General features: G+C 39.9%; 1 protein-coding gene across 2 annotated transcripts in view; it reads right to left on the reverse strand.

Moving 5' to 3' along the window:
* LOC122562406 (RNA-binding protein EWS-like) overlaps positions 1-26,733 on the reverse strand; it is a 33,103-nt gene extending 6,370 nt beyond the window's left edge. The window contains exons 1-14 of one of the 2 annotated variants that reach the window (XM_087999996.1): positions 26,493-26,733; positions 23,564-23,600; positions 21,566-21,617; positions 21,325-21,448; positions 21,153-21,167; positions 19,597-19,774; positions 13,248-13,412; positions 12,047-12,243; positions 11,468-11,648; positions 6,572-6,606; positions 5,890-5,925; positions 3,256-3,443; positions 3,044-3,173; positions 2,766-2,957 (exon numbers count right to left, since the gene is read on the reverse strand). In XM_087999996.1, coding sequence (XP_087856122.1) covers positions 2,766-2,957; positions 3,044-3,173; positions 3,256-3,443; positions 5,890-5,925; positions 6,572-6,606; positions 11,468-11,648; positions 12,047-12,243; positions 13,248-13,412; positions 19,597-19,774; positions 21,153-21,167; positions 21,325-21,448; positions 21,566-21,617; positions 23,564-23,600; positions 26,493-26,505 — 1,543 coding nt within the window. In that variant the 5' untranslated portion in view covers positions 26,506-26,733. The remainder of the gene's footprint in view (positions 1-2,765; positions 2,958-3,043; positions 3,174-3,255; positions 3,444-5,889; positions 5,926-6,571; positions 6,607-11,467; positions 11,649-12,046; positions 12,244-13,247; positions 13,413-19,596; positions 19,775-21,152; positions 21,168-21,324; positions 21,449-21,565; positions 21,618-23,563; positions 23,601-26,492) is intronic. The other variant, XM_087999998.1, reaches the window with a different exon arrangement.
* Positions 26,734-26,828: the final 95 nt, after the last annotated feature.

Raw genomic sequence — 26,828 nt, forward strand, 5'->3', positions numbered from 1 at the left:
CAAGGTGTTTTTCAATGTATAATTTCAGATGCATCACACTGTAACCTTTTGCTATAAATTCTGTGTCTTACAATTGTGCCCTCCACAACCACCTGAAGGAGTGATGCTCCAAAAGCTAGCACTTCCAATTAAACCTGTTGGACTATAACCTGGTATTGAGAGATTTGTAACTTTGTACACCCCAGTCTATCACCAGCATCTCCAAACCAAGGAGTATAGATTGTACCATTCATTGTACAGAAAACAGGTGCAGCAGAATATCCAGCAGCTGAACACAAAGAATTTGGTGGCGTAGGCCTCAGACACACACTACAATTCAGTAAAATAATGGTTCATCTGGTGGAAAACACACCAGCTAATCAAGAATCCATGTACCTATGCATTTGAATATTCAACAACCCTGCCTCTACCAGCAGAGAGAAGGCTCAACCTCAAAAAGCATCTCATCTCAATCTTAAATAGAGAACTCTAAACAGCACCACAATTCCAGTCGCTTCCTTTCAGCACCCATCCGTTTTATAGAATCCTCAAGATGCCACAATGCAAGAAAGCATACGGATTTTAGAAATGAGAACATTAGCTCTTCATAACGGGTCCCAGTTGGTCTAGACCCCACCTTGGGATACCCTCCTCGCCGCACACACACACGCACACACACACCAGTCTCAAGAATCAGTCAAGTAAATATGCTTTAAATTCTTAAAGGAGACCAAAACTACAGCAATCCAGATGTGGTGTCACTAACACAATGTACTACAAAACATACATTGTTCCGGTTGTCTCTCAAATGAGAACATTCCATTTGGCTTAATTACTTGCTAAAACTGTTGCAATTAATTTGTATAACCAGGATCTAATGTTACTTCAAAGCTCTGCCACCTCTCCATTTAAATAATACTGCTTTTCTGTTCTGCCATGCAAAAAGGCAGACAAGTTAATGTTTTCCTATACAATACTGCATTCATCAAATCTGATGGAGCCTTTCCTAAATTCAATATATTTGGGGAAACCTAAACAAACGCACATACTGGGTTGACCATTTCTTAAGATCAAAGGATGAATTGCTTCAGGATCTGAGGATTTGTCATCCTCCATCTTTGCAAAATTGTAAATGTGCTCTTTCACACAGTATCAGTTCCTTAGATGCCATGGATAGGAGGCCTCTCCTTAGTGTCTCACTGGTTTTATCTTGGCTGCATCTTTTGAAATATTTCCTTACAAGTGCCTGTATGGCAATCCTAACTGATCCCTTAAACTAATTTATTCACATTAACCATGTCAACGTTGATGCCCTCACCTTTAAAAACACTAACCTTAGATTTACACTCATACATAATTCAAATCATTATCACTACAACCTGGAACATCTGTAAATGTGATTTTTCAATTCTGTTGAATTGCATATCTCCGATTGGCTCGAGAGTATATCGTTTTAAGAAACGGTTCCCCAAGCACTAAGCTCATTGGTCAGGGTACTTTGCCAACCTCACTGTCAAATCTATATCAATCTAATATGCCTCTCACAAAGAATCAATTTCTTACTGAATATCCTATCCTATGGTGTGGTTAGTGTGACGATGCTAAGACATTGCTCCCACAATGGCCATGCCTTCATCAGCTCATCTCTAGCCCATATAGTTTCTAAGAGCATTTTCCTAACATACCAGAATTAATTAGTTACCAGACCCCACTACCTTCTCCCCTTCTGGTCCTTAGTTGTCCTGCAACATTAAATATTCAGGTCTCAGTCTCTATCATGCGATTTAAACAGAGAATGGATTTACTTTATAAAAAAGGTATTCAGGTTTGTACATTGTTGTTTGCTGCAACACTAATCGTTTCCCTTATTGGTGCCAGTAACTTCTTCCAAAACTATCCATTACGTAGTCTAAAACCCTCTACCACCCTGGTTATATTCAACTTGCCCAAATACTGTTCCCAATTTGGTTCAGGTGGTGATGACCATCCCAATGGGATGGCATCCACTTCCTTTAGTGCTGGTGCCAGTGCTTCATGCATTAACCATTGCTCCAACATTCCTTTTCAAACAACGCACTTAACACTAATTTTAATCCAAGCTAACAGCATACTTAGAAATCCAAAAAGATTACCTTTGAGGCTCTATTTTTAAATTTTGCCCCAAATCTCACTTGTTCTTAAGTTATGGCTAGGTTTTATTGACCAGTCCTTGAAAGAAGCAGTTTATAAATTTAACAGTTTCAGGAGTCCCACCCTCTGAACCAAACCAGATTATTGTAAACTGACTTGGAACAAGGCAATAAGAGGATTTTTTTGAAGGTGTGAGGATTCCAAAAATTCTCAAAAAAGCCGAAAATTTAGCAAATGTTTTATAGAAGAATGGAGTTGGAAAAGTCTGGATTTGTGCCACAATATTCCAGCATAAGCGTATAGAACAGGACAATAAGTGTCAACCACTGGGGAAGGATACACAATATTGAACTTCAACTGGACTACAGCAGAGTAACATGTTTGGCAAATTCTGAAACCTTCAAAAGCTGCTTCAGCCACCTAAGCTTTTGAGGTGGGAGGCTTTTAAAAAATATGCTGAAAACTTAACTCAATCATGGTATAAGAACGCACACGATAAATATGAAACTGATACCAAATCTCCCACTCGGCTACAGAAGGCCACTAAAATCTAAAAATCTAACACAGAAGTCCCTAGTTTCATTCCTCCTTCATCCAATTGGAGCTATGCTCTACAAGCAAACTGAGACATAAAATACAAAGCCAAACAGTATTACCTGGTCTGTAATGCAGATTCTCACCACCTCGACCAGGGAGTCCACCACCTCTTCCATCCCGGAGGGGGACACCACTTCGCATATTATTAAATTGCAATGGTGGTGGTGGTTGTTGCAGTTGTGGTTGAGGCTGTGGCTGCTGCTTCTTTCTTGCCATAGCAACCTTGATTGGGTTTGTATCAAACTCTTTGCCTGAAAAAGGAATATAAATTACCATTAATGATAGAACAGGGAGCAATGTGTTTTGGTATGAATGACAAAACCAAAAAAAAAATTACCATCAAACCATTCTAGAGCAGCCTTCGCAGAAGGAGGATCATCATAGGACACAGTGGCTTCACCCTTAGGTTTTCCAGTTTCCTTATCAATGTAGATGTTGATCATAGGCTGCCCAGTTCGCTTGTTGATCTAAAGACATACAGGTGCAAAATTAACAGCAAAGAAATTCCAAAAAATGCAGCATCAGTTGACAGTATACGCCAAAACAAACCTTTATAGCACCAGTTTGCTTGAAGAAATCCAGAAGCCTTTCTGGAGTTATATTTTCACCCAAGCCTTGCACATATATAGTATCATTTTCCACATCTTCCTGTGGGGCTGGAGTCGGAGTTGGGGTTGGGGTTGGAGTCAGAACTGGAGCCGGAGCCGGTGGTGGTGGTGGTGGTTCAGCAGCTGCTACTGCAAAACAAGTAGAGGACAGTTAAATGTTTTTGTCTTAACTCCAGTACCCATCACACAAGTTCAACTTGAGAACTTTTCTCAAGGTGTTAATATATTGTTGTGGTGATTCAAGTTACCATGAACATGGAGGAAAGGGTCATTGTATACAAACTTTTGAACCACACAAGTTACCAATAAGGATGTCACTGTGCATGCAAATTAATTGTATCACAAAGTGAAAATGTTCAATGTGGATGTACTGTAGGAACCTCCCTAAAACAATGCAGGATGGAGGCAAAAGACCTTTGGTGCATTTGATGTTTTATTTACAGTTAACATTACAAGACTTAAAATTAAGGACTGAACCAATGATAGAGAAGGAAGCAAGGTTCTTAACACATTTGACAAGCCTTGTTAAAAAAAATTACATACTAAATATTGCTGGCTAATGCAAGTTATGCAAGGACAAAAACACCTAAGCTATTGGTTCTTCCAGAAACACATTCATATTAAATCCAACTCCAACAAACAAGTGTACAGGATAAGCAAGTGACTGACAGTTAAAGACAGTCAAGCCAGTAAATAAGCCAATAAAACAAAAATCCAGTGAACTACTGATTAATGAGGTCATAAAAAGCTTTTGAAGTGTGCACTGAGATATCTTCAACTGCAGACAAGTTCTTTTCCTCAGCATTATAGTTATATAGGTAAACTGCTGTAACTAACTGTCTATTTGTTTATCTGAAACCCAAAGTCAAATCAAAGACAAAATACGGGTCTTCCAATTACAGCCTTCTTACACAAATTCAGGAGGATGCAGAATTTATATAAATGATAAAATCCAATCCTAAAAAATGTTTATAAAAAAAAACTTTGCAGGTAGCTATGCTAGCAGCTAAAGGGCAGGAACATTCAGGAAAATTACCGAGATTGGTCTGACAGTATCTGAAGAGAGAAGAGTTAATGTTTCAACTTCAGTGATCCCTTTGAAGAGTCACAAGACTCGAAACATTAACTCATCTTCTGTACAGATGCTGCCAAATCTGTTTCTCCAGCACTACTTTTGTTTCATATTCTTTGCATCTGCAATTGTGTTTATTTACCTATCAATGGTACTTTGTGGGGAGTCTTTGTTGGTGAAGCTGCTCCTTTTTGTCATCTTTAGTTAATCCCCAAAGCGCAGCTTTTCTCTGGATTGGTTTACTTAGCAAGCAGTAGTGTTTTTGAAGCTGCTGGACCCAAAGCAGGAGGTCAAGACTGGTGGTCTCTGACTTCTTTCCGATAAGAGCCTGCTTTTGATTTTATTTGTGCCAAGGTGTCTACGGGGAATTGTTGCAAGTAATGGGGACAAGGTGGGATTCTCTGTTGGCTTTTCAGATAGGTTAAGTTATTCTGTCCTCTTGTTTGTGCTTCATTCTGTAAACTTGTAAATATATTTGTGGTGGCACAGTGGCGAGCACTGCTGCCTCACAGCGCCAGGGACCTGAATTCGATTCCAGCTTCAGGCAAGTGTCTGTGTGGAATTTCCTCCAGGTGCTCCGGATTCCTCCCACAATTTAAAGATGCGCAGTTATGTAAATTGGCCATGCTAAATTGCAGCGTTCAAGGTTAGGTGCTTTAAATATAGGTTAACAGGGTAGGGGAACGGGTCAGCGTGGACTTGTTGGGCCGAAGGGCCTGTTTCCACACTGTAGGGATTCTATGATATTCTGTTGTTTGTTTAAAACAAAGTGGTTTAATCAGCTGCATCTCTCCTCGATTATTCCTTTTACACCAGCTTAAAACAATTAGCAAAGATTAACTGCTGTGAAACTACACGAAATGTATTTTTTGACTGATCAAATTATGTTAACCTACAAGATGGGAAAGCATGAAATTAGGTTTTGAATTGGACTGATAATTGGCAACTAGTTAATGAATTCTATAGTATGGATGCTGTGATTCACCCAAATGAAAGCACTGTATAAATCTATACACAAACAAGGAAATCATTAAACATGAACCCTGCCCCACTCAAAAATGTTTTTGTGCGTTTAGTGTTACTTGCAACCACTTTCTAAACTATTGCATAAAACTGAAGCACAAAGCGTAACATTTATGGGCGGCACGGCGGTTAGCACTGCTGCCTCACAGCACCAGAGACTGGGGTTCAATTCCCGCCTCAGGCGACTGACTGTGTGGAGTTGGCACATTCTCCCAGTGTCTGTGTGGGTTTCCTCCGGGTGCTCCGGTTTCCTCCCACAGTCCAAAAATGTGCAGGTTAGGTGAATTGGCCATGCTAAATTGCCCGTAGTGTTAGGTGCAAATGTAGGGGAATGGGTCTGGGTGGGTGCGCTTCGGGGGTCGGTGTGAACTTGTTGGGCCAAAGGGCCTGTTTCCACACCGAGTAATCTAATCTAAATAAAACCCGATAAGAAATAGATAACTATTTATAAACGGGTGATACATTTTAATAAGCAATTACCTGGTTCAGGCTCCGGAGTTTCTTCTACAGCTGTTACTGGATGAGAAGGAAAGAAAGCAGGAACAACATTATTTTGCATTCCACTAACCCAATACCTTTAAAAACATCTAGATCTAAAATTCCAGCACCTTTTGGTTATTCATTCAACAGAGATGAACTGCAAATGCAAGACCATGATGTGAAATATTCTCCAGTGGAATTTAAAATTAAAAATGGTATTACTCAAACTAAAACATCCCCATTTAAAATGTTTAAAATAAACCATTTGGTACTTTATACCACTTCTGACAAGTGGTCATTGACTTTTATTAAATTACCAGCACCAGGTAATTCAAAACCCATTTTAATGCAAGCCCTCACACTTAAAAGTGTTTACTCATTTTACATTTTCTATTCACCACTTTAGGTAATCTCAAACCCATTTTAATGCACGCCCATCACTCAAGTGATTATTCACTTTATACATCCATTTTCACCATAGTATCAGGCAAAATGAAACCCATTTTAACGCAAACCCATTTTAATGCCGGCAGGCGACTCCAGTATATATACACACACACACACACGTATGTGTTGAATTTTGTATACAAGGAAATTTTACTACGCAAAAGTTTTTCCCCCAAATCACAAACTTCAAAACACAAAAATGTATTGACTAACCATGTTAATGCTAAGAACTTACCACCAGGCTTACTGAAGCCACCCCGGTCGACACCGCTGCAGGGACAAATATGAAGAAATGAAGTATTCCCTTAAGCCAGTACCTCTTGAGCCTAAGGCTCAATGATGATGAAACTCGTGCCTCTTTTAAAGCACTGGCTAAGGCCTCTGAAGTTTCACCAGTTTTCATCTGCGAGTTTGCCTTTCTTCACAGTAGTTCTCCTAAAGCTTTCGTACACCCTCCAAAACCATATACACCTTCACTGTTTGACTTGCCAGTAACAGGGTTCTGAACAACTATAGTTGGTGCATGCAGTTTTATAACAGAACTGTTAAGAAACCATTAAACTAATTTTTACATTACTCTTTAACTTCCAATTAAATTACATATTACTGTATAATAAATACCATGTTTACATTACAAGTGTACAATACCATGCTTTTATGTATTACTCCACTTGCATACACCATACATATTTTTTTGTCCATACATATGTAGAAAACGTGTCTAGTCCCATTTTTCAATATGCTGCCGGCTCAGTCAAAATAGTTTAAAGTATTGAAGTGTAAACAAGGCTCTCACTTTGTAACCTGTAGCATATAAATGCGACAAAGCATGTTAACATAGTTTCCATATTCAAGCATTTAAAAAACTGTATTGGCATTATTAAAACTACATTCTAATACTTACCTGCAGACAAGGGAGTGAAAGCAGTATCGTACTGCTTAGGCTCTGTATTTATAGTTAAATTCTTCCACAGAAGAACAAACTTGTAACAAGTTGTGTAAAATGGTTAACTGCTCAATGGGAATTTTAGCTGCACCCACTACAGCCCTTCTCCCAAAAGAAAAAAAAAACTGCCAACCAACCCAAACTTTAAAACATTCTGAATATTTATATTTTATCCTGATCGATTATATGTGTCCTTTCCTTCATCCTCAAATTTATTTCCTTACCCATTGCTTTTATTTAGGCATTTAAAAAATAACCTACCAATAATGCACTCATTTCTCAGGTTAAACAGTTTTATTATACTGTTACCCATAACTTTTAAAAAAAAAACATAAGTTTAAATCTACTCCTATAAAAAAAGGTTCAGGTAGGAGAGGACAGCATGTTTGGGAAATTATCCTGTTTTTTGGGAGGAGGAGAAAAGAATCTACACCAAAGCTGAAACACAGGTCAATACTTTTATAAGGTTATTTCTTAGGGAAACATTAAAAACCACAGTATCTGCTCATAATACAACTTTAGAGTATGAATATGCTTTCGCTTTGACCAACATTGGCACAGTGTCGTGGAATCCCAATTTACAATAACAGTGTAGGAGAAATATAGCTGTTGTCTCCCAAACTATAACGATTTTTAAGACTGGTGCCCCAGTGCAAGAGTTTTCACACAATCTAGGGAACAAATGGACGGATGGTCAACAAACTCAATTTCCAACATCTAGACCAACTCCTCTGACCCAACCACCCTTGAAACTAATTGTGTCTTCCACCCACACTTGTGCATGGTTCAGAGAGAAATACTAACCACACAACTGTATTTGGTTCAAGAATTCTTTTTTTTTTAAATCAAAAGTTTTAGAAATAGGTCATTGTACATTGACTAAACATGCATCCAACAATTCAAGAATATAAGGATGTATGGACTTGGAGTAGATACCAGAGACCCTTAAAAATGGATATTTAATACATCTGACCAATGTTGAGAAAATTTTGCAAATCCGTCATTTGCGCCACCACATTTTACTCTAGCTATACTCATTTTTCAGAGCAACAAACCTGCTCAAATAACATACATGATTTATGAATAGAGAACAAAAAGAATTTCATTTCTTTCATGTTCAATATTATATTTTAAAAGCCAGAGGCTCATGTTGGGATACAAACCCGCAGGTGCTGGAAACCATATTACCTCACTGAAGTAACCAAATTATGTTGTGATTAAAAGAGAGCAAAAGCTGACAAGCTGCACAACCACAGAAGGGCAGTATAGCAGAGCTGGTTCTGCTCCACAACTGACATTCATGCTCTCCAGCAAGAGCACAATCTCTGGCTGATACATTTCCCTAGCCCAAGGAGATGGAGCAATTTTTAGTGCCGCATTGTTACACTGTTTGAAACCAGTTAACTCAGCACCAACCACTGATAAGACTTTTGGGTTAGCATATTGTGTGCAGCTCAGCCACTCACCATGTATACATTTACCCACAAGTGGTTTTTAAATATAGCCCAATAAGTCACATTTACATTTAAATATCAATACATCAACATTTCATATAGGTATCCTTTAGATACTTGCAGGGCATTTAGTCATTAATAAATGTTACCAATGTGGGAAACTAAGTCATTTTCCACATGCCCATCAGATGAGCATTTAAATTTTCTTTAACAGAACCAGTGGTTAAAATATATTACACCAAACTGCCCTGTTTGGAAGGGTACCACAAAGACTGAGCCATTTATGCGTTTTCATTATAACGCACAGAAATGTGGGATGACAGGCAACTTCAGATTTAAAATGGCAGTGCATTAAGTTTTTGTACCTCTGGAGAAACAACATACTTACCTTCATTTTTTTCAAATATATATCATGCTGGATTGGCAACTTTGGATTCTTAATTTTTATTGTTATCACGGTAGCAGTAAAATTGGGATACAAATGTGCGTGGCAGCATGAATCTAACAGATTTGAAATTGTTGCCCAATCCACTCAAGTGCCAAAACTGCATCTACAAGGATGCCAGGAATCACTCGAACATCTCTTAAGTGGTCACTAGTATAATACAAGTAACATCCAGTTGCCAGGGTCAGTGGAATTAGAGTATGCATACCCATAGATGTGCATTATGTGTAACCTGGGTATCACTATCCAAAGAAAAAAATCTTTAATTTTTTTCAATAAAAGCAGTAACATGCACACCCTTTACCCTCTGGTCACTTCCCTTTCTAAGAGCAATGGCATATCAAGGGATAATGTTCTATTGGTGCCAGCAGCTTTCTGATGCATCAACCAAGTGGTCATTCTTAAATATTTGACAGTATTGTTGAAAGCTAATTGTGCATTACCCAATTCTTATACCACCATCCCAAAAGGGACACTAGTCAAACAGGAGTAAAATCTTGGCCAATATTTCCTGTGAGCCCTCGCAAAATCAAGGCTGGTTGCAACATTTATAACATTGGCTAATTTGGTATAAACCAAGGATTAAGACCATATGGCTCAACACCATAATTTACAGGGCATAGACAAACCATCAGAGGAGTAAAATCTAGACTACTATTAGAATAGCAATCCTGCACCAAGAATGACATTTAGGACGATAGAAGAAGTTTGGTCATAGCAATTCAGTTGATAGGCAACCATTTTAAGCAATTAAAATTAAAAAACCCATTTGAGGAGGTTGCTCAATGCTCTGCCTCTAATTCAAGCATATTTTTACATTGTTAATTTTAGTGCAAACCCCTTACTGGCAAGTCCAAATTTTAAGAAAAAGACCTGTAAAAAGAACTCTATTTTCCACTGACCCTGCCTATTACTGCAAGGAATATCCCGATAATGCTTTCAGCTCCCTTGTTGATTAATATACAAATACAATGGAGTTTTTTAAAATGCAAAGACTATAGGGTTTCCATTGCCCATATTTTCTTAGGCAAAAAGCATAAAGGAGCATTTAGGGCTACAGTGATTCATTTACATTACTTAGCACATCACTACACATTTTTAAAAAACATTAGCTTCCTGGCAAATGGAAACCCTATTAACTTAAGTCAAGTTAACTTCCAAATGTTGAAGTGAAACCTTTATCATATCCTCCTATATAGAAGCACAGCAACCAGCTAGTTTCTACATTGAGGTTGCTAGTGAGACAAACAAAATTAGCCACAAGTCAACTAACTTTTATAAATTGCTGCATATATTTTGAAGTAATTAATAATGGCATATGCATAATGCAAAGCCTATACTGGCAAACTGCAAGTAAATGCATATTAAACACTACAAAATGAAACCCAGGCTCCAAACAACCAATTTAACAAGCTTGTAACACTTGTACCCCACAATTTTGTCATTTAAAAAAAAAATTAATTCACATTCCTCAAATTAAGTAAAATACCCAGATGGAAGGAACCAAGCCTCCCCCCCACCCGCCAACTTTCAAAACAGGAACTAGATTAATGTTTGAAAACACCAAATTTCAATGTGTCATAAAATCACCCAAGTTTTCATCCACCTTAAAAGATAATCATATTCTTTTATGAAATTGGATTTTTTTTTAAACACTCAAAGCACGTGTTTCAGGATTAAAAGGTTTCACCCAGAAAGGCAATGTCTGATTTATGTGGAGTTAGGTGTTGCTGCATTTTCATTAAAAATTAATCATTTCATTTAATTAACAGACAATTGGTTCACCAAGTTTTAAATAGTTTCCAACTGCAAATTCCATTAATCTGCTGATTTTACGAAGTATTTAAAAGCAGTCACAAAGCAAAATTAAGAGTACATCTATGACTCTGCCTGGACATTTATTTTCTACTTGAGTAGCAATTAGAATAAGCACACTGGCAAATTATTCCACAGAGGTTGGACATTGCCTTTGGAAAATTAGAACCAGGGCTGAAAATTGCAATCATTTTACTTTTTAAAGATTTGAAAATAATTTTAAGGTAGACAACTAATTTTTTTTAAAAATATCATGTACAGATATTTACTTTTCAATTAAAAAAACAAGCTTTAGAACCGGAGCATCTGGCTCTCAATGACTGCAAAACAACTGGAACTTTGCCAGTTCTACCTGAAGGACCTTGTCAAGTACTTCAGAAAAATTCACACTTTCAGCCCAGTATAAGGTAATTGTTGCTTTGGGGTGACTTTTTGCATTAAAACCTCTCTAAAAGGAAGAGGTCATCTTACCCCATTGCACCTCGTCCACTCCGACCGCCTCTACTGTAACTACTTCCTCTACTTCCTTGATCATAGCTCCCACGACTTCTGCTCCGGTTGTCAGAGCTACTGGTTGGTGCTCCATAGCTACTCTGGTCTTGTCCATACCCACTCATGCTATTAGTGGATGGCTGCTCCTGCCTATAAGTACCTAGGAAACATTTCAGTAGTTCATTTAACAGAAATTGACCCATTGAAACAATTGATATTTACTTGCTTTGTTGCAAGACATTGTGAATGTACTTTACTTTGTAATATGCAATAATACCAGTAAAAATGCTACTAGAGGAGAGCTTGATTATACAGAAAAGAGAACAGAATATCTATGAGTATTTCAACCACAAGTGAGAAAACATGATTAACCCATTTCTTCAAATGGGAGGTACCCCTTCCAAGTTTACTGAATGATAGCCTGTCTTGCACTGGCTTCCTTTCCCATTGACTGGATTAGACAACTGGTCTAACTTAACAAGGCATTATAAAACATTAAGGCTGGAGATAGGATATAGTCACCACTAAGTGATAGAGAGACAAAATACTTCCACTTACTGTACTGGCTTTGTTGGCTGTAATCAGTCTGCTGTCCATAGCTAGATTGCTGACCAAATCCAGAAGGTGGTTGCTGCTGGGTGTAGCTTCCAGTTGGTGGTGGTGGTGGTGCATAACTGCTTCCCTGTTGTCCATAACTTGGCTGTTGGCTGTAGGTACTCTGATCATAGCCAGTTGGTTGAGTAGTGCTACTGTAACTAATTAAAAAAACCTTAGTAAATGGATCAGTATCTGGAGTTCATAAATTTAAAATAAAGTGAACTAGAGGGGAAACAGGATATTGCATTATAGGATTACTTAAATCTGGAATGCTTCCCTAATGTGGAATCACATTCTACGAGAAACTTCAAAAGCTGGATGATATTCATGAATATGGGTAAAAGCTAGAAAACTAGGCCCAAGAGCTGGTACAAAATGAATGGGTCAAATAACATCCCTTGTGCAGCAAACACAACTTATCAAAAAAAAAAAGCAGAAAAGTACAGTTCTTTGTACAACTGAAATTGGCAAAATAATTTGTATTCTAGTTCCCAAGGTTACCTAACAAGTGACAAAGCAGACCTCAGTTAGATTAGAGGCAGCACACAGTCTTGCAATGCTTCATAGGGATGTGGCACCTCCTTTACAAGTCTGCCTGCTCACTGCCTGCATAACATGACCTACCGAAGATAGTAGCATGGACAGAACAGAAACGGTAAGCCAAGAGCACGAACAGACCATTTAGCTCTTCCAAGTCTGCTCTGCTATTCGGAGATAGTGGATTATCTCAATGATCATATTGTCACTCATACCCCTTGGTGTCATTAAAACTTCCCCCACCCCCCCAAAAAAAAAATCACTCCAACATATTCAGTGAATTTTCACAGCCTTCTGGGGAGGTTCCACAGGTTCAATACCTTTGAGTGAAGAAACTTTTCCACCTCAAAAGTGGCCTACCATATATCCTGATAGTGATCCCTCGTTCTAGATGCTGCTACCAGAGAAAGCCACATCTAATCTGTCAAGCTCTGTGTGAAACAGAATTCTAAACTCCAGTGAAGTAAAGGCCAGTTCAACCCCAATCTCTCCTTCAATAGATAAGCTTATAGGTAGAATATACCCAGGAATCCTAAAACTTTAAAAAAAAAATGCTGAAACCTTTAGAGAGAGAATCTGACTGGGCCCAGTTGCCATGCTTACATAAGACATTCAAAAAGATTACCTTGTAGGAGGAAAAGATGGAGGAGCACTAGGAGGTTGAAGAGGGTAACCACCATGGACACTCATCTGAGGATAGCCATAATTTGTTTGGCTGTATCCCAAACTGGACTGGGCATATCCAGTACTTGGTTGGCTATAGTCATCCTGCTTCGTCGTGTCTTGTGCTCTGAAAAGACAATTAGACAAGATTAAGGTACCACTTAAAGTACTGTGAAAGAGTCATACTGGTTCACAAATATGGTTGCGTGCATGAAAATGTTGTTGCCTTAAATGTTAAAATGCTAGGAGGTCAAAAAGCTCTACAATTCTGATTAAATTACAAGAAGTCATTTTTTTCTTTCAACACTTGCACATCATATTGGGGCGGGGGTCATGTGATCCAAGGGGAGAATTTCTTTTGAACAGTATCAGTCAAGATCAAATTAACAGTCATTTTATGAAGAACTGAGGATGTAAGTGTTCTCCAATTTTGTGCTTCAAGAATTAAAGAGGTTGAATGTTTTAAGCCACAGGCTAATTCTACATTGCAGATTTATAAACAATTTCAGCACTCAAAACATGCAGCCTTACCACCTTAAAATGGTACAATATCAAAACTAGTTATTGAATTAGCAGTCACAATGCAAAACTAAATGCAGGACAAGGTAATTGCACTAAAGGATAGTCAACAAGTGACAGTGCCTATGGAGAGCACAGTTGGAGCAAAGAGTGGTCAGAAAAATACATCATAGGTATTTTTTGTGCAGGTTGTTCTGTTGCAACATGTTTCGATAACATGAATTCCATGTAACAACTGACAAAGTGGGGAGACTTCCTAAGGCACAAACTTTTAAAACGTGTGCCAGCTGTAATGTGCTTACATTACCAACACTAAGTGCTGTTTGTCAAATGTGATTTTTCTGTAATGCACGAACACAAGAACAAGAACACAACCATTGTGTTATAGAAGAAATACTTGTACAAATATAGTCAAGGATTAATTACATTTAGGTAGAAGAAATTAATTTGATTCAATTCTGCTTAGGGGAGAGGCTCAAAATCAAGTTGCTGTCGAGAGGAGCACGATATTTAATACATCCATAGAAAACCTACAATGTCAGGCCATATTTGGAGTATTGTGCAGCTTGGGGGCCCATATCTCAGCATGGACATACTGGCTCTGCAGCATGTTTAGAGGAGGCTCACGAGAATTGTCCCAGGAACAAAGAGCTTAACATACAAGGCACCAAAGGGCTTGGCCTTAAGAGTAAGGGAAAACCTTTTAGAACAGGCAAGGAGAAACTTCTTCAGTCAGTCAGTCAGTCGTGAATCTATGGCCAGATCATGATTATATTTAAGACTAAGATGGTTGGTTTGGAGTACCGAGTATTACAGGGAGAAAGTGGTAGAATGGGGTTGAGGAACTTATCAGGGTGGGGAAAATGACGTCTGCGAATGCTGGAGATCAGATTGAGAGTGTATTGCTGGAAAAGCACAGCAGGCCAGGCAGCATCCAAGGAGCAGGAATAAAACTAAAATAAACTACAATAAAATAATCGACGCTTCAGGCTAGAGCTCTTCATCAGCAATTCCTGATAAAGGGCTCTGGCCCGAAACGTCAATTTTTCCTGCACCTCGGATGCTGTCTGACCTGCTGTGCTTTTCCAGCACACCACAATTTGAGAAACCGATCAGCCATAATTGAAATGGCAGAGCAGACTCGATGGGCTGAATAGCCTAATTTCTGCTGCTATGCCTCTGGTCTGTGTGGTAACAGGCCATTCGGCTCAGTGACTCTACACAGACCTTAGGAAGAGCATCCCACTCAGACTCACTCCTCTACTCTATCCCTGTAAACCTGCATTTCCCATGGCTAATCCACCTCACCCACATATCCAGAGATGCCATGGGAATTTAGCACTGCCAATTCACCTAACTTGCGCATCTTTGGACTGTGCGAGGAAGCCAGAGGACCTGATGGAAACCCACACAGACACGGGGAGAATATGCAAACTCCACACAGAGCTTACTGAGGGTAGAATTAATCAGAGGCACTATGGACGCAGCAGTGCTAACCAGTGAGCCATCATGCTGCCCAGCAAATACCTGAAGATGTATGAATGAAGACTGGGTTTGATTTCATGATTTCCCAACCTAACTACCAAATTCTAGAAATGGATTCAATAACAAAGGGACCAAATCTGTTTATGGGGCTGCAGGGATAGCCAGATGCCTACCTGTCGCCAGAGTCAAGATCTGGCTCGCTGTTGAATTTTGATGGGAACATGGATACAAAAATGTACCAATCATTTGTGGTGGGGGAGGAACGAGAGGAGAAGGGAGAGGGAGAGAAAAGAGATCCGCTAATGCTCATTTTACAAAGGTAGGAAAGCATCGAAATCCCAATTGCTCCTGGTGCCACAGCCTATAATACAGGCACAAGTAGCACAGGTAAATGCTGGAATGATTCAGTAGGGAAGACTTTTAGAACCAGCTTCTAGAAACAGGACCATTCAGACCTTAACTGGACCAGGACCAATAAATATTCTCTTGAAAAAGGCTAGTCAAAATAGTGACCTTGTAGCCAATGGATTTTGATGTCTATCAGACTCATCAAATGTCTTTCTTGAAATAGTGACCTGGTGTGCCTTACATGTGACTCCAGATCTAGAACAACGTGGTTGTCTTTTAACAGCCCTTAAATGGCATAGCAAGCCACAGCTGTGTAAAATGATTGGAAGGTTTCAGAAAGGAACAAAATCAGATAGATCATAACTTGACCGTCACTCATGGAAAGATGGCTGAAAGATACCCTAAACATCATCGCTAGACATAGCTTGTTCCACCAGTAAATCTGTATTCAGTCAGGAAGGGAGTTGCTCTGGTAATGCTCAAGACTGGGGTCAGTGAAATCTCATGTGACGAAGTTCACAATGTGCAAGAAAGCCTTCTGATTACCATACCCATGAGCTAATGAAACAGCACTTTCCATGCTGAAAAACGTAGAAATAGCAGCAGCTGACAATAGTACAGAAAGTATTCTTGGTGGTAGACAAACATCCAACGCAAAGCGTTGCAGTGGCATCTATTGAGAGCTAGAATTCTAAATTCTAAAACAGTCGGAAGAAAAATGACTTGACTGCATCTTCAACAATCCACCTGTTGCAGATTTGCTAATCATGACATTAGGATGCATTACTGCCAGACACAAAGACGCAATCTTCCACAGAGTGGAGACCCTACATTGTCCCCACCTTCCACCCCACCAACTTCCATATACATTGCATCATCCTTCACCGCTACCTACAAATGGACACTACTTGACTTGCTGTGCTTTTCCAGCACCACATTCTAGACCCTACATTGTGGTTCCACCACTGCACTCGAGACTTCAAACACATGTAAGCAACTTAAATCTGGAAAACCATGGTTGCTAGCCAGAATGATATTCCATCAACATCAATAACTTCACGCTCTGGAACATCCTCACTCCAAGCTGGGGAATCAACCTTCATTTGTTCAATGTGTACAGGGCATGCCAGGAGCATTAACAGGTGTACCTAAAAATTAGATGTCAACCGAGAGAAACAACAAGACAGAACTACTTGCATGCTAGACAACAGAAACAGCATACAACAGAAGACAATAAGCAATCTCATCATCAATAGATAGGTGAAGGGAATGCTGGATGGCTACAGAAATTGAGAATTTGGTAAAGAGGAACCATTTGTCAGGTATAGACAGGTTAGATCGAGTAAATCCTTGGACAAGTATAAGGCAGTAGAGTATACTTAAGAGGGAAATCAGGAGGGCAAAAAGGGGACATGAGAAGGCTCTGGCAAATAGGGTTAAGGAGAATCCAAACGGTTTTTACAAGTACATTAAGGACAAATGGGTAGCTTGGGAGAGAATAGGGCCCCTCAAAGATCAGCAAGGCGGCCTGTGTGTGGAGCTGCAGAAGATGGGGGAAAAATACTAAATGAGCATTTTGCATCAGTATTTACTGTGGAAAAGGATATGGAAGATATAGACTGTAGGGAAATAGATGGTGTCACCTTGAAAAACGTCCATATTACAGAGGAGGAAGTGCTGGATGTCTTGAAACACATAAGGTGGATAAATCCCCAGGACATGATCAGCTGTACCCTAGAACTCTGTGGGAAGCAATTGCTGAGCCCCTTGCTGAGGTATTAGTATAATCAATAGTCACAGGTGAGGTGCCGGAAGACTGGAGGTTGGCTAATGTGGTGCCGCTGTTTAAGAAGGGTGGTAAGGACAAGCCAGGGAATTATAGACCGGTCAACCTGACATCAGTGGTGGGCACGTTGTTGAAGGGAATCACGAGGGACAGAATTTAAACGTATTTGGAAAGACACGGACTGATTAGGGATAGTCAACATTGCTTAGTGAGTGGGAAATCATGTCTTACAAACTTGATTGAGTTTTTTGAAGTAGTAACAAAGATGATTAAGGGGGGCAGAGTTGTGGACATGTTTTATATGGACATCAGTAAGGTGTTGGACAAGGTTCCCATGACACTGGTTAGCAAGGTTAGATCTCATGGAATACAGAGAACTAGCCATTTGGTTACAGAACGGGCCGAAAGGTAGAAGACAGAAAGGTGGTGGAGGCTGCTTTTCAGACTGGAGGCCTGTGACCAGAGTACCACAAGGATCAGTGCTGGTTTCACTACTTTTCGTCATTTTATATAAATGATTTGGACGTAAACGGAGACGGTATAGTTAGATGACACCTGCAACTGGAGATGTAGCAGACAACAAACAAGGTTACCTCAGAGTACAAAGGGATTGTGATCCGATGGGCCGAGGAGTGGCAGAGGAAGTTTAATTTAGATAAATGCGAGGTGTTGCATTTTGGCAACACTTAATGGTAAGGACCTCAGGAGTGTTGCTGAACGAAGAGCTTGGAGTGCAGGTTCATTGCTTCTTGAAGGTAGAATCGCAGGTAGATAGGATAGTGAAGGCAGCAATTGGTATGTTTTCCTTCATTGGTCAGACCACTATCCGAGACTTGAAAAGGTTCCGAAAAAGATTTAGAAGGATGTTGCCAAGTTGGAATATGTGAGGTAAAGGGAGAGGGCCGAGGGATGACCTTATAGAGGTGTGTGGTGGTGGTGTCCAGAACTAGAGGGTATAGGTTTAGGGCGAGAGGGAAAAGATATAATAAAAATCTAACAGACATCACATCCATCCTAGGACAAGCCAAACAAAGACACACATGAGAATTCCTAGAATCATGGCATTTCAACCGGACCTCTATCAACAAGCAGAGTTAGACCGCATCTACCACCCCCTGAGAAAAGGAGCAGGAAGTGACTTCACCACAGGAAATGACATCACCAGCCCAAATAAACCCAAACATAAATAGAAAGCAAGACTTTTCAACATTGCTTTGCCTGAGGTCCACTGAAGATATAACCTAGTAGGGTAACAAATGAACCTTCCAGCTCAGCAAGCAAACCTACATCCATTCCTTTACTATCACTGCATCAAAATCGACAACTGCCTTCCAGGAATTGATTTTCCCTGCAGCTTGAGGGCTGTAGTAGTCAAGGCAACAGCTCACCACCACCCTAGGTAATAAATGCTGGCCTAACCAGCCAACACCTACGTAAAATGAATAAATTAAGGAAAAACAGAAATGCCTATTTTCACAGACTCAAAAGGTAGGTCAAGATCGACTGTAACATAATGGAGATTATATTAAACTGTATGCAATCAGTGCACAACTAGGGCACTGCATGCATCCTAGGGCACTGCATGCATCCTTGGTCACTGCATGAGCGAAAGGACACAGCCAACCTTTAGTAGGTCACTAGATGGAAAAGATATCTAAACATACAGGAAAGATCGGACAGACCAGAAACACATGCTTTCAAAACAAAAACCTGGAGGCTGAAGGGTGATTTAATTCAAATTTGTAATGGGAATTACAGAGTAGATTGGAAGGACTTAGCACTTACAATCAAGGCCAAGACATAGATTAGAAAAAGAATACAAGGGGAGCTGAAGCAAACGGAGAATTGATGAGGCATTTGAAAATCATTCCAAAAGGATGGTAGAAACCTCATTTACAAATTCTTTGATGCACACTTTGAAGTGCTTATAACCTATAGATATACAAACCAAAAATTAAGTGAAACCTAAGGTTAAACTGGATTACTGGTTTGGCTCAGCAGACATGGACTGAATTGCAATTATATGCGAAACAAGGGTGTAGAAATAGAATTTAAATTGATGCCACTTCAATTACAACCAGTTGCATAGCATCTTTTTCTGAAGTGCTGAAATTTTAAATGAAATTTACCATTTCCTGTCCCTTTCTATCAGTGTAAACCAAGATATACATACCTGGTAGGTGCAACGGTCGTAGCTGTGTGTTGCCCATATGCAGCATAAGTAGGTTGCTGACCGTAGGTCGGTTGCTGCCCGTACGTAGCTTGAGGAGTAGCGGCACTCTCATATCCAGTTGTGCTGTAAGCCTGCACAGGTTGGCTATAAGCCTGGGGGGCAATTGGTGCACTATAACCTATTGAAAAAGAAAAGCAAACAGTGAAACTATTTTCTTCCCTATGTTTTACACAAGTGTAATGAATAAAATGTCACTTCACTTTAGGCTGGTTGATGCTATTTATTGTCCAATGGTGTTAAATAAAGCAGGTAAGTGCATTGCAATTTGAAACTAGTACTGTATATACCAGTTAATATGCAGACAAAACCCTTTCCTCTAATCTGAAAATATTTGCAATTATATTGTGCCCTCAACTACAGCCTGAGGAAGAACATAATTCAAGCCAAAGAGCATGAATGAAACATTTTTAAAAGCATTGGGGAAAAAAGATGATCTTGAAAGGATAGTGATAGCAGAGCAGTGAAAGGACATGCATATGAACCTGAAGTCAGAAACATCTAGTTTGGAAGGGTTCTAAATTTTAAGCTTGAAAAGGGATCTTCTAGTTAGTCACTGTTTAAGGCTGTTGTTTCCCCAACTGCTGGCAGCATTTCAGTATCACTCCCCAGTTTTCTCTTGTCCAGTACATCACATTTGATTTGATAGTAAAAATTGGCTGCCAGCAAAGGGTACTCCCCAACATCACATGCGTACTTCAGATTATTAGAGTGGGAGATCTGGAAACAAAAGTCAGTCAATTCAGCTCCACCCTGAAGGATACCGAATAACTCAAGGCAGATTATTGCCTGCATGACCAACATGAATTGCCAGATGTCTTGGGTCAGAAATTCTAACTAATGAGGATGCCAAAATTTATTCAGAATAATGGTAGAAAGGGGTAGAGCATAAACAGTTCCACTCCAGACATATCTATCCTCCACTTTCGCTTCGGCCAGCCCCAAGAAAGATGTTAACTCCCCTTAAGCCAACTTAGGTTAATCAGAACTGTTCTGATGATAAAATACTCAATGTGAAACCCTCTTTTAATTGGGCTATCTATTGCCCAGAAATGTTCTGCACTTTCCATATTAGAGGGTTGCATTGCTTTAGAACCAGTTAACCTACGTTGCAATGCAGCAAGTAAACATAACCTGAGCAAGAACAGTAGCCAGAAGTCAAACGGTAAACTGGACAGCATTTCAGGTCTGTCAGTTTGCCTGTTTGGGGCTGCTTTCTTCATAAAGACGACGAATGATAGATTATAATTTTCAAACTTGAAAATGTTCAAATAGGATGAGTGACTAAAGTCCCTGTTGCAATTTTAGTGAATTATAAACCTCTAATGTTGTGCAATTTATTTTCTCTTGTAACATTATGTAACATTAAGTCCAGTGAAAACACTGACCATGCATGCCAAAAAATGATAGCTTACAATGAAGTTTAAATAATTTAATGTAAAGCTGTGACATGACAAAAACTTAGCACAAATCATGCAACAATGACCAGGCACTCTAACCTGCACTTGTCCCTTCTACCCAAGAAAGCACAACAGACAGTGGGGGCAGGGGAAAAAAAATACAGGTTCAGAATATCATAAATATCCCTTCCATCTAAGGAAGCACAGACAGAAGTAATCAAGTGCAAAAACAACTAAACTAGTGTAATAAAGACACAGATTAAACTCTTACCAGTTTGAGGCTGCCCATATGCAGTAGCATATGCTGTCTGTCCATAAGCTGCAGTCGTTTGCGCTTGAGTATATGTTGTATCAGTGGGTTGGGTATAAGTTCCATAACTCGGCTGCGCATATGCCTAGTTGCAAGTGTTTAAAGAAACAACTTCATGTTAGGCCAGCATGGAGACAAATACACAAATTTGCCACTACTACACATTCATAGGATTGTAAAGTAACTTTTTTTAAAGGCTTACTTGGGTTGTCTGTCCATATGCTTGAGCAGGCTGCGCAGCATAGCTTCCATACCTGTTCATAATAATAAAGAAAGTCTGTACAAATATTTAACGTTATGAGACAAATTAACTACCTACCCTGATTTAACATAAAATTACCTGAAGAATTCAAGGAATAGGAAGCAATGAACTAGAGTTGGCCATTCAGCCTACAACATCCATCCCACCAGTCATTTAGATCGTGACTGATATGTAGGGTGAGGGGAAGTGAAACACTAATTGATTTCTCTTCGCAGATGCTGCTAGACCTGTGGAACTTTTCCAGCAGTTTGTTTTCATTTCTGATTTACAGCATCTGCAGCTGTTTAAGTAAATAAAATCAGTGTTCAAATAGAGATTATTTCTCAGCTTGAAAGCGCAGTAGTCCCAAACCCATTCAAATTCCCCTAACAAGAAGTCAGGTCAAAGAAACATGCAACCTATTTTTAAAAAAGTATCCAAAAACTGAATGCTAAAGGCCTCACATGCAGGCTAACTACTTAATGCATTTCCAGTGTCTAAATTTCTGTTGAAATATCACCACAGGTCTCCTGCATACAAAGCTATATGGGCCATGTAGCCCCACATTTAATTTTTTGATATCAAATCAGCAATTGGTCTTTCCACCCTATGGCTAGAAAATGAAAGGCAAGCATTAAACCAAGTACAACATCCGCTAGGAAGTGTATCAAACAAGTTAGTGAAGGATCAGGTCAGGCTCTCTCCGGTTCAATTTATTCTACAGTTATGTCAAACAACATTCAGCTTAACCCCTGAAGAAACAATGGAAACCTGGAACCATTTAGAAACTTGGGTGAGGAGAGGAGAGAAGAGAGAAAAAAAGACAGAGACAAAAGAAAACGAGGGTAGGAGATGATGTGTTGGCTTTCCATGTAAAATATGAACTTGGAATAAAATGACGTTTTCCACATGTTGTTATCCTACCCTTCCTTCCAACGTGCCAGCCAAATGCCATTTATTTAATTAGGTATTTACACACAAAAAAATCTCTAAAGGCGACATCCTCCGATCTCTACAAAGTTCTGAAGTAAATTGACAGCTTTAAAAAGGTACAGAAAACAAAATAATAAACTTTCTACTTTTCAAAAATGTAGAAAACAATACATGCTATGAACTTCTCTACATGCTCATGAATCAATAACTTTAAATGCCACTAAATTGTTTCAATCACTGCCAGCAAATGAACTGCAAGAGAGTTTTGCATCCCAACACATACCATCATCGCTGACAGCACCGCACCTATTCTCCAAAGCACCCCCAAGACCCAGACCATTATGAATGGCTGCAAGCACCACCTCTTGCACCTCTAGGTGGCGCAAAGTATGCACATGCACAAGAGGTGCCAAATGTCATTTTGATGGGACAGATAGCAGCAGCTAGTCTCAAATTGTGGCGCCAGAGGTTCTGTACAATCTTGAACTTGGCCTGAAATCACAAAGCTAAAGTGACAGTCAGATTTAGCAGATTTTAAAAGGTGCCTACAATAGTAAAGCCCGGCAGTGGCACTGTTCCTGCAACTGAGTACAGATAACCTGGAGCAGACAATGAGCATCAACCAGTTTGGGAAAACAGGTGAATCCGTCTGAACAGCACTGTGAAGTCAGTGCATGTGCTGACATTGCCTGTGGCTCATTTCAGACAGTTGACAACTTGGCTGTCTACTGATGGCATTTTGGAAATCAGTTTATGAAAACCTAAACCAGGACACAAAAGATATTATGCACAATTGTTTTTTTTTGCACCTCCATAACACGAGGAGCATTTTGAGCAATTTCATTAGTCTTTTGGTTTACATTCATTCATGGAACGAAGTACCAAAATATAGTTAATGGGAAAAGATATTGGCACTAAATTATGCATGGTTAAAGTGTGTGGACTAAGTACAATTCCCTTAAAATAAATCAATTTTACTAGAAAATGTATAAACATTGGACAGATATTTGATTTTATCACACTTACCCTTGCTGAGCTGCAGCTTGAGTGTAGGTACTGTAATCTATAAAAAGAAAGGATTTATTTCCTCAACTAATTAAGTTGATTCAAGTAGGTTTCAATTTTACAAAACAGAGATAAAAAAATCTAGTAACATGTTTGCATCAGATCCATATGAAATATTTACTTCAACACTAAAAAGGTAAGATTCCTCAAAATGCTAATAAACATCTTGACGTGGTTGTGATTCTTATTCAACTTCTAGACAATGACAGAGCACAAGAACAATTGTGATTCTTAATGTCCTTTCACACCTTTCTAGAAAGAAAAGATTACTTAGGTTATGAAAACAAAACACCTCAAAGCTTTTGAAGTAATACAATCTATATGCGTTTTGGCATACTTTTGGAGTTACTGCAATACAATCTAAACAAAATGGTGCCAGAATGACAGAATAGTTGACTCAAAAGATAGTGGCATTTTGGACCAAAGAGGACATCATGGGGACGGTTATAATTTTGAATTAATACACAACCATGTCAAGAGGTTAAAGCTTAAAAGGCCAAATACAAGCATACAGATCTCTGGAATTGATGTTTCCGTAAAAACTTTGTTTGCCACTGCATTAGTCTCTGAATCAATCCAAACCATGAACGTGTTGTTCAGTTGCTTAGTTATATAAAATGGCTACATTTACCAAGTTTGAAATGTCAAGCCAAAAACTACAAGCTGCTCGTTTATATCAAGTTCCATTACCAAAAATTTCTCAATTATATATTTGTAGATCGAATCCACAAGTGCGCATATTTACAGGCAATTCAATGTTACAAGAAAATGGTCAGCCAAAAATAGAAATCCATTCTGTACTACACTATTATAATAAATTTTAGCTCCAAATCAACTGCTCTGTAAATGTAATTTCAAGTGCTACGTTTGTACTTGTTAGCACTTTCTTCCACATCACAGGGAAAGTCAAGGCACACAAAAGCTAGTAAGCATAGAAACTTATATCAAAATCCTCTCCATATCCTTCAGGAATGGCTATATTTGTAATGAGATGCAATTGTAAGCCTACGGACAACTCCTTCCTCAACTTCATCAGTTGGAATATCAGCATCTTCAGCTTTTCACGGAAAATTCATATTTCCAGCAAACACAGTTTACTGTGATAGATCTCATCTTAATTTTGGACCCCCTCCAGAAGGTTAAAACTGGATACACTACATGTGACTTTTATTGAAGTTTTTCTAACTTTTACCTCTAGGATGAGAAATTGCCATCCACAGGTCCACTAAAGCTTTAATTGTGATAATTCCTCATTGATTGAATAATTACAACCTAAATAGTTTAAGGAGCAGTTTAAATAGTTGAATACTATTTAACCAAATAATTTCACAGTAACAGTTCAAAGTCTATTTTTCCTTTTCCATATGAACAGCCAACCCGCAGTTCCTTTCTATCTAAGAGTGAAATCCCAAGTAGAACAAGCATCAATATAAAAGCTTCCATTTTCTTCAGTTAATTAAGTTAATTGATCAACATTATAAACTCATGGAGCATACCATAGCTCACACAGGCTGGGCCTCAAATTTAAAATAGGTCTCCGCAAACGATACGGATCAAAAAGGCCCCATTTCAGTGTGCAAGATGAAAATACACCAATTTCGATCTCTACTGAGCTGTTTTACGTAGGTTTTATTCAGTAATAAATATACAAGTTTGACTTCTTACACCAGATTCCAGATATGAATAAAATATACTACACAACATTTAAAATTTAGACGGTCACACAATGGACAGCGATTTTCAATAGCAGTGAAAGATATTGAAGAGGCCGACGAAAGCCACCCCATGTTCTTTTTCCGGAAGCATGCAAACGTTGGGCTCCGACTAAAATCATTAAGACATCGTTAGAGAATTTATGATTAACCTTTGGTATACTACCAAAGGCAAAACATTTGGACAGAAATATCAAAGTCTTGCTGCACCCAAAATTACAGAATCAACTTAAACGGTCCGACACGCGGTTCCCCACAGTATCAAACAAACAAAAAGGAATTTCAGAGCGTGTGCGAGACTCCATTTTGGCACGGCGCCAACACATTCAAAATATCTAAAACCGAACGACACTGAAATAAAGAGCCGATCGACCCCTAGCAAGTTTTGCGCAATTTTAGTGGGGGGGGGGGACACGCCCTTTAAAAAGTTGCAAATCCCCAAATGGTGCGCCGTGTCTTAAGAAACCAAACCAGTTAATCACAGCAGATTCGAAAGTATATATACGCTGAGATGCATCCCTACGGAAGGTATTTGTTGCGACGCGTTGGTACGAAATGATCGGCAGCCTCCTGTCCCCTCCCCTCCCCCACAAGCTGACTAGGCCTCGACGCTAACGGACTGCCAGGAAAGGGATGCACTTCCGCCCCGTCTCCGGCGGCGAATACTCCGCCTCGGCGTCTCCCAAGGGCGAGGGAGCGTGGCGGCCGGACAACACTGGCGGAGCGGGCCCAGGCGCTCGTCGTCGGCCTTCACACGTCGACCCCCGGGGGCTTTGTGGCGCAGCTGAGTTCCTGCCCGGGGGGGCGGGGGCGCTCTCACACACATCGAGGCCCCAACGGCCACCGCAAGGCCGGCCGGCCTCTCCTCTTTTCCTCCGAAAACCGACACACACACACAAAACAAACAACTCCCGACACGCGGTATGGGGGCCTGACGCCCGAACTCCCTTGTTTTTCTTTAATAACCTCCCCGATGGTATCGAGGGGGGGGGAGGGGTGGGGGAAAAGGAAAATCTCGATGTAATCGCCGGTAACCAGCAGCACTTTCCAAAACATTAAAAAGACATCGGTGGAGGCTGGGACGTTCAAAAGAACCGTTATGGTCCGGTGCGGGTAGCCGGTGGTGCGACCCGAGCGCCTTTAAATCCGATCCTAACAGTTAAGAGACTCCTTCTTACCCGTCGACGCCATCTTCACCGACCTCTGACTGCCGACAAATGCGCCTGCGCGGAGCCTCGCCGGACTCGACCACTTAATTTGGCGCCTTGCGCAACTCGCGCCGGAAATATTTTAATTTTCAAAAAAAAAGTCCCCAACTCCGATCACAGCGATCCTTGCCCGAGTTCTCAAACGGTTTTCCAGGGATGACAGACTGACGCCGCCCTTCCCTCTTCGTTGTACAGAATTGTTAAAACGAAATAAAAACCAACGATTGCGGAGGGGAGGGGACCCGTCGTCGGCCTTCAACTCGCCGATTCGCGGCCGAGGCTTTATGTTTAATGGCCGCCTCCACG

Source organism: Chiloscyllium plagiosum, unplaced genomic scaffold, assembly GCF_037043375.1.
Source record: "Chiloscyllium plagiosum isolate Xiang-an unplaced genomic scaffold, Cpla_swu_hap1 HiC_scaffold_24, whole genome shotgun sequence".
NCBI lineage: Eukaryota > Metazoa > Chordata > Chondrichthyes > Orectolobiformes > Hemiscylliidae > Chiloscyllium > Chiloscyllium plagiosum.